This window comes from Zea mays, chromosome 1 (assembly GCF_902167145.1).
Source record: "Zea mays cultivar B73 chromosome 1, Zm-B73-REFERENCE-NAM-5.0, whole genome shotgun sequence".
In the NCBI taxonomy this organism is placed as follows: domain Eukaryota; kingdom Viridiplantae; phylum Streptophyta; class Magnoliopsida; order Poales; family Poaceae; genus Zea; species Zea mays.
In genome coordinates, this window is record NC_050096.1 from 283,183,570 (window position 1) to 283,199,458 (window position 15,889).

At 44.6% G+C, this 15,889-nt stretch overlaps 4 protein-coding genes and 1 pseudogene across 5 annotated transcripts; 2 read left to right on the forward strand and 3 right to left on the reverse strand.

Moving 5' to 3' along the window:
• Positions 1-1,118: 1,118 nt before the first annotated feature.
• Positions 1,119-4,628, forward strand: LOC103645612 (actin-depolymerizing factor 2-like; annotated as a pseudogene).
• A 2,122-nt stretch (positions 4,629-6,750) lies between these two features.
• Positions 6,751-7,357, forward strand: LOC100275336 (uncharacterized). Its single transcript, NM_001149433.3, has one exon. It carries the CDS (start codon positions 6,901-6,903, stop codon positions 7,120-7,122), a length of 222 nt encoding a protein of 73 aa, NP_001142905.2. The 5' UTR covers positions 6,751-6,900; the 3' UTR covers positions 7,123-7,357.
• Positions 7,358-7,609: 252 nt separating this feature from the next.
• LOC100275906 (uncharacterized) lies at positions 7,610-8,474 on the reverse strand. Of its 2 annotated transcripts, NM_001149851.2 has the most exons (2): positions 7,979-8,474; positions 7,610-7,909 (listed from the first exon to the last, which is right to left on the reverse strand). In NM_001149851.2, exons 1-2 carry the CDS (start codon positions 8,401-8,403, stop codon positions 7,771-7,773), a joined length of 564 nt encoding a protein of 187 aa, NP_001143323.1. In that variant the 5' UTR covers positions 8,404-8,474; the 3' UTR covers positions 7,610-7,770. The 2 variants fall into 2 exon arrangements, with proteins under 2 accessions (NP_001143323.1, NP_001347523.1); NM_001360594.1 differs by having other exon boundaries at positions 7,610-8,474.
• Positions 8,475-10,171: 1,697 nt separating this feature from the next.
• Positions 10,172-11,379, reverse strand: LOC100285281 (ethylene-responsive protein). Its single transcript, NM_001158174.2, has 4 exons — positions 11,253-11,379; positions 10,913-11,169; positions 10,574-10,799; positions 10,172-10,476 (listed from the first exon to the last, which is right to left on the reverse strand). The coding sequence occupies exons 2-4, from the start codon at positions 11,145-11,147 to the stop codon at positions 10,392-10,394; spliced, it is 546 nt and encodes a 181-aa protein (NP_001151646.2). The 5' UTR covers positions 11,148-11,169; positions 11,253-11,379; the 3' UTR covers positions 10,172-10,391.
• A 764-nt stretch (positions 11,380-12,143) lies between these two features.
• Positions 12,144-15,049, reverse strand: LOC100274436 (uncharacterized). The gene is made up of 7 exons (XM_020548418.3): positions 14,519-15,049; positions 14,248-14,439; positions 13,959-14,159; positions 13,773-13,853; positions 12,895-13,039; positions 12,601-12,693; positions 12,144-12,507 (listed from the first exon to the last, which is right to left on the reverse strand). The coding sequence occupies exons 1-7, from the start codon at positions 14,855-14,857 to the stop codon at positions 12,437-12,439; spliced, it is 1,122 nt and encodes a 373-aa protein (XP_020404007.1). The 5' UTR covers positions 14,858-15,049; the 3' UTR covers positions 12,144-12,436.
• Positions 15,050-15,889: the final 840 nt, after the last annotated feature.

A 15,889-nucleotide genomic window follows, 5' to 3' on the forward strand; every position in this document is an offset into this window, starting at 1 on the left:
GATTCGTTTTCAAAACATATGGATATAATTATAAAGTTGAAAAACGAGGAGTCACCATTGTAGGGGCCCATTTGGTTTGGTGTGACTAAAGTTCAGTGACTAAAGTATAGTCACTAAAGAAACAAACACGATGATTAAAGTGGGGTGACTAAACTTTAGTTCTTTAGTCACCAATGGGTGACTAAAAGGGACTAAAATATGATTTTTTTACTTTATTTACACTCTCCACTTTCTTTTTGCAGCAAGTATCCACTAATTAATAGAGGTAATACAGTCATTATTCATAGCAATTAATGTTTTTTAGTTCGGTTCAATCACGGGAACAAACAGGGTAATTCAACGACTAAACGTTAGTCAGTAAAGTTTAGTCTAGTGACTAAAGGAACTAAACATGGCCTAGATAAGAGAAAAGTATAATCATAATTGCCCCTAATAATAATTGGAGTGATATAAGTTGGTATGTCATGTCTCGCTCTTCCCCAATACTATCAGTTCAAGAAACGCGAGGATAGTCACAGACTCAGCCATTTCGTCCACGCGTGAGAATGTGAGATGTTGCATTGCTGCCTCTGCCTCTGTCTGTGTCATACTGTCACAGTCGGATTTGCTTCCTCTTCTCAAATCAAAAAGAGCCACATCCCGACACGACACCACTGGAGGGCCCACTAGCCCAGTCAGATCCAGCGGGCTGGACGCATCGCGGCCGTCCAATGCACCGCCGCCGAGCACCACCCACCCCACCTCCCCTCCTCTGGCCCAGGCCCGCCGTCCACTGGCCCCACACACCTAGCCGAGACCGATGGACTGACCGACACCCCGACCCCACTATCACCCACGAGGCGTGTACGCCACATAGCCCCCCACCCACGCACACCCACACGAAGCGGCGACGCGTCCACGTCTATGGAGAATTTCGCCCCACCACACGAAAACGAAAACCCGCAGCAGCCCCGCGGAGGCAGCCCGGATATATAAAAAAGAAAGAAAGAAAAGAAACCCCGCAGCCAACAGGACAGTAGGGGCTCCCTTCTCCAGTTCTCCTTGCTCGCGTCTTCCCGGTCTCGTATGCGTGCGTGCGATCGACGCAGAGGCGCGGGCGCTCGCACCAAGCCGATCTGATGGCCTTCATGCGCTCCCTCGTGAGTACCCCGCTCCTTCCTCTCGTTGATCCGATCATGCTCTGTGGTGTAGATCCGTGTGGGAACTGGGTCGGTTCGCGCGCGATCCGGGTGCGGTACTTCGTCGAGTGTTGCCCGGGTTAGATCTCCTTGGGAGGGTTTGATCTGACTCTACCGATGGTTCGTCCGGCTGACTGCAAATACGTATGGGTTCATAGCCTATATGTACATGTCTATTCGTAAAACCAACTGTATATGTATTGAGTCGCTAGTATATATTCAGAACCCCAGTTGGCAACCGGTGCGGGAAAGTTGTTTTAGGCCTTGTTCGTTTCTGTCGGATTGGTGGGTCGGAACGATTCCTAGCCGAATTGCTTCTCTAATTTATATAAACTTTAATTAGCTGTAACGATTCCGGGTGCAATCCGACGTAAACGAACAAGGCCTTAGCTGTGAAACTGGGGGCATGGGCGAAATTGGAGTTGAGCTGTAGAGGTGGAAATGAAGACTAATTTTTTTAGTTATTATGGTTTGGTGTTGTTATTAGCTCATTTCTGCAAATACAATAACGTTCAGTTCACCCCTGAACGAATATTCTTGCTTGCATAGACTTTTGATCCGCTGAGGGATGGCCATGGTGGTATAGTATTATTCCTGCTTCGATGCTTCCACTAAGTGCAAATATTTGGAGTATGCCTCTTACACCCGATTGCTATACTAGCTGCCCGCTGCCTACTGCCTTTTAGGTTAGTGTAGGGACGGTGAACTGCTTCTCACACAGTTGGTGATGCAATTGATTGAATTAAAATTAGCATGGATGGTTGAGCTTCTGTTTTGTGTTGTGCCTAATCCTGTCCATTATTGTGCAATCACTGAACTTTTGCTTTGCCCAAGTGATTTTACATGTTATGAACCATGCTTCTAATTTTTTTTATCCTGGAATAGGCAGTATCTTGAGGGATTTTCTGTATATCTGTATAATTTTTTATTAAGCAAGCTTGCTGCAGCAGTGTCACCCTAGACTGGTGGATTAAAATTTTGTACGGTTTCCTGTATGTGGAAGGTTGGAGTAACTTTTATGTAATCATGCCTACGTAGATGCAGTTCATACATTGGATGATCAGAAAGTTGTTAATATTCTTTTTACTACCTATAACCCCTCTATATATCCGCTCGTTCAAAATCGAACAATTCATCTTGTATTTTAGTTTTCTAGCCTTGGTTTTCTTTTATCGTCTCCACAATTCCAAGGTTATTAAAACGATAAAATATTGAAACGCTCATGGGTGAAATTTTGACTTTTAAACGTAGTTTTAAATAACATAGGAAAAGTACCAATATATCATAATTCCAGACAATAACATGAAGTTAAATACCAAAAAAGAGAAGTTAGTGGCTTACCAAAATTTTACCTATGAGCCCGATTGGACCTCAAAAGTAACTAATAGACTAGGCCCAAAAGTAGCTAATGGTCTAAAACGCATGAAACACTGCGTTTTACAGCCTAGAACGCCAAAACGCAGTTTCAACCTCTAATTAGAGTTTTGAGTTTTGACGTTTAAACGTAGTTTTAATAACAATGCACAATTATATGCAGTCAAATGCATCTTCTGGCATGGGAGTTGCTCCTAACATTAGGGAGACGTTTGTCGAGCTCCAAATGAAGAAGGCATTCCGATATGTTATCTTCAAAATCGAAGAAAAGCAAAAGCAGGTAGTTGTGGAGAAGACGGGGGCCACTACTTAAAGCTATGATGATTTTCTGGCCTCTCTCCAGAGAATGACTGTCGATATGCGTTGTATGATTTTGATTTTGTCACTGGGGAGATTGTGCAGAAAAGCAAGATTTTCTTCATTGCCTGGTGAGATTCAGAACCATATATACATGTGTCTTTATTTTGCTTCATTCATGTTTAGCGGTTGTTGGGGACTTGTTCTCAAATGCTATGAGTTAAGAACAAGGCAACACAGAATGTTAAAGGTTAATACCCTTCATCCTTCGAAGCATTATCTCCCTTAGGATATAATGATCTTCAGACGAAGGTCATGAAGGAAGTACCTTCATCATCATAGTATATGTTAATGAAAGAAGAAGGATACGAGATATGAGAGACAAGATGAATAATCATATGACATTATCAGTATATCTTTATTATATCATCATGAATGAACAAGAGCAATATTGAATTACATTAGTACCTTCGGCTTGACTGAAGGCAAAAGTCCAAGCGTGACGCACGAGTGAATACAAGTCAGCGTGAATAGTACGGGGGTATTGTTCATCTATTTATAGGCATAGGGCGCAGCCTGTGTAAAATTACATTTATGCCCTTTATGTTTACTATTGACTTAAAGACAATCAATGAGGACTAGATAGCCTTTTCCCCTTTAAGTCGGTTCCTTTTTCTGCCGCTGAGCCGAAGCTTCCTTGCGCGTAGCTTCGGAGCTGGTTCAACCTTCGTCCCGACCATGTTTTTCATATTGTGTACAACTTTATTTCGAGTCCGAAGGTTCCTGTATATATATTATACTTGGGAAACATTGTTAAATCAGGTTTTTGAGGACCTTCGGAAGACGAAGGCCCCCAACAACAGTTCCATTAAGCTGCAATGCCAATGCCAATGGAACTAGACTAGATCCATAGAAATAGCTGAAGATGTGAACTGTTGATGAGTTAGTCATTTGAGGATCTGAAAAAAAGCTTAAAATGCACTAATCACAGTAAACTTAACATGCTAGTTTTTAAGTACTTAATCTTGTAAAGTGTTGTTAATTCAGCATTGAACTGTAAAGTTGGATTGGATCTTGTGATGTGATCTTGCTATCATAGCAGTCGCCACCTCTACTTTTGCTGGGAAGTGGGAACCCATACTACTTAGCATTTTAGTACCTCAGACCAAAAGGAATAACAATGCATGTGGTGCAACAGTTAGGAATATTCTTGTAAATAATTGTTAATCTATTATGTAGATTCTGAGGTTGTATATGTACCCTTGTGGTGCCTCATATTCATTCATGCTCAATGCATACGCTTTGGCCTTCCCGCTGGTTTCAGTTCACCAAACCTTTTACCTAATCTACCGTTACCCCAGGTCCCCGTTGACATCCCGCATCCGTGCCAAGATGCTTTACTCCACCTCGAAGGACCGCATCAAGTATGAGCTCGACGGGTTCCACTATGAGATCCAGGCGACCGACCCATCCGAGGTGGCGAGGTGGACATTGAGGTTCTGCGGGAGCGGGCTCACTGAAGCTGGTTCGCCTTTGAAGAAGGGACCAATGGAGGGCCATGAACCTTTTGGTTAGATGCAAATCCTATTACAAATGATGAAAGCTCCCGCCTTGGTATTTGTTATTAAGTTTATGTAAGCATGTCGTTTAGGCGTGACGTGTGACTCTAGCTGGTGAAGCGTTATCAAAGCTGTATCTGTATGAGCTTTGATTGTCGAGCCTGTAAACGAAGCAAGGTTTGCGAACTTGTTATATTGTGGTATTGATGGTACTGGATTACTGGCTGTGGGTTGCTGGGAATGCCTCTGTTGGTCTGGTATGTGAACTTGGATTATTGTCATATTGTGGGCTCACCGAATCTGTTGGATAGACTGGTGTTTAATCAAACGAATGCTATTGTGGCGCTGGAGCCTGGTTTGGAGGAAACTTTGTCCGTTGTTGTCGTGTTGGGGGAACTTTAGGTTCTCACATTTTCCAACTATATGGATCTGTATCTATTGTTATATAAGCTATGACTCTGGTTAGTCTTTACACACTAGCGTTGTATTGCATAGTTTAGTTATCTCAATGTTACGTTAGTTTTTTTAACAAACTTTAGGTAGCATAAAAATAAGTTATTTTATTAAAACAAAGTATATTTGATTACATATTTAAACAAATAACATTACATAATTTGTAAAACATAAATAAAAATGTTATAATTCAGTAAAATAAAAGGTTATATTGTTTATAAATAAAACCTAATTGTGTAGATTGTATATATGCTTTATTTAATAGGTTTGAAGCTGATCATGGACAAGATCAGTATGGATTATGGCTTCATGTTAAATGATGGTTGCATAGTTCATGCATGCTTCAGAGTGATGATTGATAATGCAATAGAGGACTTGAATAACACATAGTCATCCATATCATATGATCTTATATACTCATACTGAATGGTTATGTTGTGTTGAATAATATATGAACATATGGTCACACTGAATATTCAATGGGAAAAAGAACGACTTAGGCTAGCGGGAATATAGATGCTAGCCTTGAGGACCCCAAATGCTTTCTCTATAGCTCTTTTGAAATACAACAAATATCTACCGTTTTAGAGTCTGTGAGAGAGAACTAGCAGTTTTCATGAACACCAATCACTGGGAGTAGATGCCATCGACAAGGTTGACAAGGTTGTACGTTCATGTCCATTTATTGTGAAGTTCAATTTAGTGTTTCTCCCCTAGCACGTCAGAACAACGACAATTGGTTGTGCACCTTGACATCATTGATCGGCCCCGCTACCCAAAAGAGAATGTCAAATTAAGTCATACACAGGAGTGTTGAACATGCTCTTTCCTCTAGGATATAAATCATTTAACACACCTTCCAAACTTTTATAGCTTTGATCACCAAGAAGAAAGCTCATACTAATCACCAGAAGTTGGTTGGTTGATGACATTAGACTCATCATGAAAAATAGTCTCCAACGTCTATATCTTTTATTGATGAGATAATGCGTTTTTATAGAAATTAATAGCCAAGGTGTCACCTCTTATCTGAACAAATAGTCAGAAAGACACGTTTGCAGTACTTTTGACAACAAATGCAACAATAGATCTCGCGTTGATTAACTGTAAATATCTAAACAATATTGTTTGTCAGAGTATAAATCCCAAAGCGACCAATTGTTTGGAAACAGGCGCTAGTATTTTGGATCAGGTGGTGGACATGTGGACTACATGACACTATACTAACAAAAAAGAGCTGCACATAAAGTAGGGAACTAGTCTGGCAAACCTCTGCTGTCCTGGTACTGGTACTGGTAGTAGAATCGTATAGGAGTATTTGTATGAGCTGTGTTTAAGCACAAAAAAACTGCTTTGGCCAGCGGATACCGTCACTTTGGATGCAGCAAATAATGAATGGTTTTATATGGCAAAGATGAAGGGTGTAGAAGTCTAGAAGACGAGTCATGAAGGAATCAGGATTACTAGCTCGTTATTACGCGTGTAAATTGTGCATTTGCAGTCGCTTTCGAAATGACTGAGCGAAAGAGGGCAAATGTGCGAGTTCTTTGCTCAACCGTAATCTCAACCAGATGGTGGAACATGCTACCACGGATGAAGAGGTCAGAAGTGCAGCACGGGGCAGGGCATTCGTCACTCGACCGTTGGAGTCCAGACTCCAGCCAGGCCATGCAGCTCCCCTCCCTCCAGGCCACCAGCGCCAACGGCAACGGTCACTTGCCGCTACGCTGTCAGACAGTAGCCAGCACACTCCACAAGCTTCTTCTCTTCTCTTGCAGGCTCCAGCTGCAGCCCGGCCGGCCTCCTTCCCTAGGATTCTTTTGCAGCTTCCATTGTCTCCCCGGCTATTTAACCCACCCACCCCCGCTTCGTCTCTCATGCCCCAAAGCAAAGCAAAGCTTCAAAGCATCTCTGCTAGGATTTTAGCGAGCGGCAACGACGAGCGACCCAAAAAAGCAATCATTAGTCACCATATCTGGTCCTCTCGCTCCACCCCCCTCCTCTGCGACTTGAGGCAGGACAGGAGGCACAGACGTGCAATGGGGTTCGTGCTGGTGGTCTCTCTGCCCTTCATCTTCTTCTCCATCCTCCTCGGCTTCGGCTGCTACTTCCTCGGCAAGCACAGGGGCCGGGAGGAGATGCGGACCGGCATCGGCGTGCAGATCTACGGCACGCCGCTGCCGCCGCCCGGCGTCGTCGGAGCCTCCTCGCCGCCGCCTGAGCCGTTCCACAGCAAGAAACAATGGTCCGAGGCTGTGTGACTGAGATTCAGACGTCTCTCCATCCATCCATTCTACTACTACTACATATATGTCTTGGTGGTGATGTTGGATTTATATTCTTAGTTCTTTCTTCTTTAATTTCGCCCTGGCTGTCTTGAGAGTGTAGATTGAGAGTCAAATCTGTGCTTGTGTCTAAAGATGGTGTGTGTGGATGTTGTGATACGATTGCAATCACACTTTATATCTTCTGTAATCAAGCAAAAAATTTCTGAAATTGTGCTTGTGTCTAAAGATGATGTGTGTGTGTGTGTGGATGTTGTGCTGTCAGATGTCGTCTGAAGTTGGGGAAACGTCTGAAGAAACGCAATCGTGTCAAAAAAAGTTCTGGATGGCTTGGAAACCACAATCGTGTTTCCAGCAGCAGTTTCTCTCAGAAGAAACGCAAAAACCACCGAACGAGCCCTTACTTACAAATGCAATTTCATAATACCGAGAGCATTTATTCTATGTTACAATCAGAAGAAACTAAACCTGACACATCAGATCATTTCCTTATTATTTTACAAACAGACAAAACCAGCACCAAAATTCGCAGAACAAACAGTTCTGCCCAGAACGAACAAGGAGGAGAAGAGGCCAAGAAGGCAAGGCAAGCAGCACGTGCTGATCGCTCCCCACCCGACCTGGCTAATTGCAGAGCAGGAACCTGGTGAGCACGAGCACCCCGCAGGCGGCGGCGAAGAGCGCGAAGACGGCCAGGTCCCTGGCCTGCCACCTCCTGGGCCTGTCTGCTGCGCCCTTGGCCTCGGCGCGGAGGTTCTTGGCCCTGCGCAGCGCGTCCACCTCCTTGAGCAGGTCGAAGCGGAGGCCCTTGCGCTTGAGCTCGGTGACGCACCTGGCCAGGAGCAGCGCGTCCTCGCGCTCCCGCGCGAGGACGCGCTCCAGGACGGCCTCCGTGTCGGACTTGTACCGCAGCGCCCAGAGCATGGCGAGCGAGGAGAGCAGCGAGACGAGGCAGGGGATCCACGACCGTCTGCACGCTGTTGTCGCGGCCGCCGAGGCGGCGACGGAGGAGGAGGAGGAGAGGAAGAGGAGCAGCACGGAAGCGGCGTGGAAGGCGAAGAAGGCGCAGTAGAGGAAGGCGATCTCCTTGCGGGCGCCGTCGAGGCGGGCCTCCCGCAGCGCCACGCGGCGCGCCAGCAGGTCCTCCTCCTTGACCCACTGCTTGAGCAGCAGCCGGTGCGTCCCGCTGGCCGCGATCTGGCTCAGCGGGTGCTGCTGCCGCGCCTCCGTCACGACGAGGGCGCCGGAGTCGGCCATGGGTGGCGGCGGTTTCGTCTCGTGCGGGTCCTGTTTCTGTTAGGATGGATGGACCGATGGAGGGAAGGGAGTTTCTTTGGGGTACAAATGCAACGGTCGGGGGAGGCGCGTGGGCTTAAAAAGGTTTGGGGGAAAAAAAACAGCCGAAAGCAAGCGGGTTCGCGCACATGAGCGGCGCAACGGTCGGAATTTTCTCGGGCCGAATCATTCGCGTTTCGTGGTGGCCGGTGGACCTACCTGGCACGCATAAGACTGGGCCACTGTGAACTGAGATTTTGGTCCATTAGTCGGAATCAGTCGTGCAAGGGACCGGCCCACTAGACCGTCGGCAGTTTTCGGACTCGATCTTTTTACGCAAAAAAACATAGGGCTAGAAATGGATGTCTTGAGATTCGAATTATTTGTATTCGTATTCGCTAAAACTGTTAATATAGATATCCGTATCTGTATTCGATTTTATTGTGAATGTCAAATAAATGTATTCGAATTCGATTTATAGTACTTTTCTCTATCCGATTTCATATTCGTATTCGAAAAAACAATGAAACATCCGATACTATCCGTATCCGTAAAAAAAATATGTTTCATGAAACCATTTAAAACTTAAATTTATCGCTAATTACTAATTAAAAATAATTTTAAGTTTAATAATATACTAGAAAATGATATATATCATTGAAAATATTAAAAAATATTTATATGATAAATAAATAAATATATCAACCTTATATTTCTAGTGATATTCAATAATAAAATTCAATAGTTTTCATAAACATTCAATTATAACTCCCCACTTTATCTATATAGTGAACACATCTCAACGAAGTTCCATAAACATTCAACTATAACTCTCCACTTTACAATATATAGATAAATTTCTTCATGTTTTCATTTAAGATTTGGTACACACATTTATATAGAACATTCATTCATTTTAGAACGGAAAATTTGTTTTTCTTGGTATATTTACTATTTTATATCAATTTTAAATTACTTTTATTTGTACAGATGTCACTTATTAAATATCACGTGTTATTGTTTACCTTTTGTTACATGCTTCGATAGTTTAAAAATATTATTTATATAGTTTTGTTGACTTGGATATAGAGGATCACGAGAAATCTATAATTTAAGTTTGTTTTGACTGTCTATTGACTATCTATAAATTTGTAATTAAATAAAAATCTATATATACATATGTTAAATTTTAGGATTGTTTGAGTTGAATTGAGAAAATATCCGAATAAGAATTCAGATTCGACTATCCGTTTTATATTTGTATTCGAAGATATTTGAATTCGTATCCGAACTAAAATATGGTAAAATATAACATTCGAATTCGTGTCCGTGCGTATTCGATCCGTTTCCACCCCTAAAAAATCATGTCAATCAATACTGCAATAGAGGATAGCGGCATGAATTTCATACCTCACAAAAATGCCTCGAAAAGTCTTCACAACGCCCCGGTGGAGACACATTGAATACTATCCCGGTGGTGTCACTGTCCCTTGGTCAATACAAGGATCAAGTATGTTTTGTGATCCATGTTACCTAGTGGACTTGTACACCAAACATAAAAGTTACAATAAAGGTGACAACAATCATGCTGTAGGCGGCGGGCGCTCAGTCACATTGGACATTTGTGTAAGGCATCTAAACGACACTACTACGGAAGGCTAGCTGCATCGGAGCTAGAATTTTGTGAAACAACACAAGAGCTTTTAACACTAATCCAAGTTCATACAACGTGCCAACAAAAATGATCGTATTGCAGTCCTGTCTTAATTCTTTGGTGATAACGGCAAAGTTCGGAAGTGCAGGCAAGGAGGCGCGTTGATAATTTGTGCAGATACAACCATGCATAGGTTCTTTATTCAGTTTTCTACATTTTTTTTCTATGAGCATACATATACTGGTATTACTGACCGCGCAGCGGCACAGGGCACTGCGTACATGACTGGAGTACTGCTCGAGAACGATAGGCGAGTTCACTTGGTCGGCCTGGGCCTGACGACCAGCACCGGGCAGCAGGCGTGATGGATGAGGTAGTCGCTCACGCTGCCCAGGAACGCCCTGCATCGTCGTGACAAACAGAACACACATGAGTAGATCGACAGGGTTGGGTTTTTTTTCGGTCGCAACAAGTCAAATGGCGGTGTCTCTACTCTACCTTTTGATCGCGCCGAGGCCCCGGCTGCCGAGGACGAGAAGCCCGGCCTGCATACGCTCCACGGCCTGGCGGATGGCCTCCTTGGCGTCGCCCTCCACGACGGCCCCCGTGGCGTCCACCTGCCTCTCCTTGCAGATGTCCAGCGCGCGCGCCACGACCCTGCGGGAGCTCTCCTCCTGCGCCGCCCGCACGGACTCCACCGCCGAGGACGGGGCGTACACGATGCCTTCTTGGATCATCAGCGTACGTGGCACGAACCGTTCAGGTGTCAGATCTCGGACCGATAGGCTGCTAGGAGCAAGAAGGGTGGTCGGGGTCCGGTGGTACCGGTACCGATACCGTGCGCGGCGACGGGGTAGGCGAAGTGGTCGGCGGCGTGCTGGGCGTGAACGACGACGAGCGTCGCGTCCGGGTGGCACCGCACGACGTTGTCCAGCGCCCACGACAGCGCGTGCAGGCTCTCCTCGCTCGCGTCCACGGCCGCCACCACCTTCAGCGCCTTCCTCGCCGTCTTGTCGCCACCTTCCACTCCCGCTCCAAGCGCGCCGCTCACCGCCGCCTCGGTTTGCTCCATGGCGTGCTCGCTAGTAGTATCTCTGTACGCGCACAGGAAGAAAATGAGCAGGCAGTGCTTCCTGTTTTGTCATGTGTCCCTGTGTGGCTGGGGGACGGGCAGCACGGGATAGAGATGAACGGAGGCGAAGGCGGCCGTTCTTGTTGCCTTCCGCCGTATCTCAGCTTGTGTTTGCCCTCTTGTCTTCCATGCACGCACCCAAGGTGACACCTGGTTTTGGTTCGCACGCCACAACTGCAGTGTGCAGGGGGGCCTTGTCTGTATCCTAGCGCTTGGCCAGGGAATCGACATCGATCCTGACTAGTGGTGGGAATTGGGCCGGGCCGGGCCAGCCCGACCCAAGCCCATCATGCTTCGTATCAAACAGGTTCGGGTCAGAAAAGCCCAAATATTTTTTAGGTCGTGCCGTGCCAGCCCGAAGTGTAAAAACAGTGGCCCAGCCCGGCCCTAAACCATGTCGTGCTTTCGTTAGACCGTGCCGGCCCAAGTCCGGCCCGTATATTTGACCACATAAAATCAAAATATTATAATCATATAAAATTCATAACTTACTAAATTAAAGATATTAAACAATTGTAACATCATTTAACCACATAAACTCCAAATATAACAACAATATACAGTCGATATCTTATTAAATTAAAGAAATTAAATAGATTGGGCTCAATTGGGCCGTGTCGGCCCAAGCCCGGCTCATCTATGCGTGCCATACTGGGGGCCCAACGGGTCGAAATTTTAGGCCCGGCCCAGGCCCGACTTCGGGCCGTGTTAGCCCGGCCCATATTATTTCGTGTCGGACCGTGCTTTGGACTCTTATTTTCGGGCCGTGCTCGTGCTGGCCCGAAAAACCCAGCCCAGATTCCCAGCACTAATCCTGACCCCAGGCGGAAACTCTTGCCTCGTACATAGCGCGTGTACAGGCCACCGGCTCCCAGCGGCAAGCATATATTCCAAGTTTGTTGCTCGATCGGAGAAGAGTCACCCAAGTCGCACTGCTCAGACACTACTGTCAAGACCATCCGTTAGAAACACCAACGTTTCAACCGAGACTTAACATACTACGACCATGCTAAACGCTGAATCGGTTCACATAAAAATTCATATTACATTGCCTCGTCTTTTCTGTCTATCTCGGTAACAAAAGGCTGTCAGTCTGCAGACACTGAAAAAAGCACACTCCTTTTAAACCAAATGACCATGATCACAAGAGGGCATCTTCTGCTTTCTTGCCATATCCGCTGCCCGTCTCAGAGATCGATTTAAGCTGAACCTTAGTGTCCGGTTCTGTTTCATGGCAAAGACCAGTTTCCAGCCTTGAAGTCTTTATAGAATGTGGACTTCCTTGAAACAACGAAGAACACTGCACGCAAAGTGATGGTATTATCCTCCATCGGATACTAAAAATGCTGCATGAACTATATATGTAGGGTATGTAAGGGTTGAAGGAACAGACCAGGAATTGCAGGAACAATATAGCCTTTATCCTGCAGCACCTCCTGAAGTGTTTTTCCTTCTTTTACCTTGATCCACTTACTGGAGCTATCAGCTGCAAATCAAAACCAGAATGCAAGGAGTTGTATAGAAGACCGGTTAGTGCAAACATGACAAGTTGACGAGTGACAATACTGAGAGTTTCTTGCAGTGATGTATTTTGGCTAATAGGACTATATAGAAGAACACGAAAGCACCTTCCTAATAGTAATAACAAAAAGGAACAACAGTAAAGAGCATAAGCTAGTTTACATACTTGATGTAACAGTGGTACATTTGGTACTGTCATGTTCTTCGTCTTCCCCGTCAAGAAGGCTATCTGGAAGCGCCTTCGAATCTACATTGCCTTCTAGAAGATATCTTAATACCTCACTTCGGGACAAAGGTTTGCCAAAACCACCCTAATGCATAAATAAAGGTGAATATAGCCAGAAAAAGAGTAAAAATTGACCTTCTATTTCTTGAAACTGAAATCAACCTATAATAACATCCACAGTAGGATGGCAAACCGAACCTTACAGTAATGAGTGAGGTTAAACTCATAAGGTACTGAATTAGACAAATTGGACTAGACGGTTATAACAGCAATCTCTGTGATAGGTTTGAAATCTCAAGTTGCCAATGTCTCTTCATTTCTCATCAGATGCTTTAAATTCAAAGCAATAAAGGAAAATGTGATGTCATGGTTTTCATTTTTCAGGGCGTCACCAATAGGCCAGCAATGAAATACAACTAATGATAATAGTTTGAGTATATACTAATACTTCAATTATATCATAATAATCATGGAGTTAAATTATGTCAGCCCTTAATCTATGTCATTTGCCTGTTTCTTAATTACAGGACAGCTTAAATGTGCAGGTGTTGCGAGTTCAGTACAATAATGTTGTTGTTATCTGATGACTGCCCTGCCAGAGTTACATATGGTTCACCTAATCAAAATGGGATTTTCCAACATCAAAAAGAACAAAAGATCAACAATTGCGCGTACACAAAATGAAGATTTTTTTTATAATGTTCAATGAAGAGGCTACATCACATAATGCTTTGCTTTCTGAAAAAAAAAACTGTAATCATAATGCTTAGCAGAAAGTAGGGGTTTACTCGAGCAAAATTAAATTCATCCAAACAAACCTGATAATATAATTCGATTGAGTCCCTTGTGTAAACATGGTTATCATCCCATGGCAATGGTGGAGAAGTTTCTGAGAACATGTTTGATAGTTAAGGATACCATTGCAATAAATTCAGTAAAGCTACTTATACATCTACACATTTTAACTCAACCAAAAGGAAGCATCATGTAATTCAGGAGGATATGACATCAAGGTGGGGCGAGAAAGTATCTGTATCTGGAAAATCCTCAATGAAGTCACTCGACATGACCTCTGGGTAGAGCAGAAGAACAGGCCAGTGGAGCACGCCCTGCTCATCCAGCACTGGCTTCTTTACCCCTGTCAGCTCTTGATAGGCTGCCTTCCCAAGTTTCACCCCTCTCTTTCCCATAGCAGCAGCAAGATCCTACATACACTCAATAGCCCTGGTCAACCCCACATATTTGAAGTCCAATATTAGGTACAGCAGCGTCAATTGTTAGGCAAAAGGAGACCTTGGCTTTGGCGATTGCTTGTGCAACCTTCGCTCTCTGACGATCTTGCTCTCTCAGTTTTGAATCCACTTCCGACAACAGTTTCTTGAATTCCTCGTTAGGGGGGTCCTGTTCGAGCCCCTTCCTGCAGAAGGACGCCGCGTCCGTTAACAAGTCCAGCGCAAGCGCCGCCTTCACTGCTCGGTAGTACGCCTAGCTACAAGAACATCTCACGTCACGCGCCAGCTCTTCCGACAGATCGAAAACGTACTAAACAAGAAGGAGCGGTTACCTTGACGCTGGAGGGAGAGAGGCGGATGGCCTGCTCGGCGTCGTCGAGGGCCCGTCGGTGGTTACCGAGGAGGATGTTGACATGTGCTCGGTTGGCGAAGAGAACGGAGGCGTCAGCAGCGGCTGATGCGTCGAGGGAGGAGAGGGGCTCCATCTGAGCGATGGCCTTCGTGTAGCAGGAGACCGCCGCGGCGTAGTGCCTCCGGCCCATCCGGACGAACTGGTTCCCCTGCTCCTTGTATTCGCGCGCCGCCGACTCCTTGATGGCGGCGATGCCGGCCAGGTCGGCCTGCTCGCTCTCAGTCAGGGGCTCAGCGCCGGGCTCCATCAGCAACGCCATAGCCAGCGGATTGAGTTGTTCTCGGTTTCCTTCCTTGCGGCTGCGGCGATCTTCGATTCTTCCCTCGCCGCCGCCGGTTGTCACGGATTCACGACTCCTCTTGCTGGTTCTAACCCAAAGAGGACAAAATACATTTTCTATCCTTAAACTCGGACTAACTCAGACTGCCGATCTACAAACTTTTGAAGTGTGTCAGGTCTAAACATATCATGATTGACACGAACCAGGATTAAAACGGACCGACACGCTTTAAAAGTTTGGACAGAGATAACACAAGCGACAAGTTTAAAGAACGAAAATATATTTTATTTTAAAAATAGTCTATAGTCTGTTTGGTTCACTCTAATTTTTACAATCTCATTACAACAACTTTATAAATGGATTTTGAAATTTAGGTCTTGTTTGGTTTAGAGTGACTAAAATTCAGTGACTTTTAGTCACTAAAAAACCATATAGCGTTACTAAAACCAAACATGATACTTTCAGCTTGTTCGCTGCGGCTTGCTGCGGCTGCAATCCGGCTGCGGCTGCGGCTTCTACAGTATTTTTCTCTCTATGGATTGTAGCTGCAGCAATCCAAACAGCTGCAACAGTGTCGGCTTGTAGCCAGCCGAACACGCCCTTTAATAATTAAACTTTAGTCACTCACATTTAGTTAGATGACTAAACAAATCAAATATGGTCTTAGTAGTTTTTTTATTCGCCCTTCGCTCTCTAATTTTAGATAATTTAAAGCATCTCTAAGAGTCTTTCAAAATTTCACTCTCTAAATTATCATTTGCTGAGTCATTTACATAAAAACCACTTTCTATATATTTTCAATCTCCTACAGTCTTTCTATATCTTGTTTACACTCTAGAGAATCATTCATATTTTCTATATTTGACTAGCGAGAAATCCGAAATAGAAAATGACTATATTTGATAACTATTTAGATAAGCTTTTAGAAGTTTTTTTACAAAAAAAAATCTCTATTTATATAGATTAGAATGGATATAAAGAGCCTGTTGGAGTTGCTCTAAGGGGTGTTTA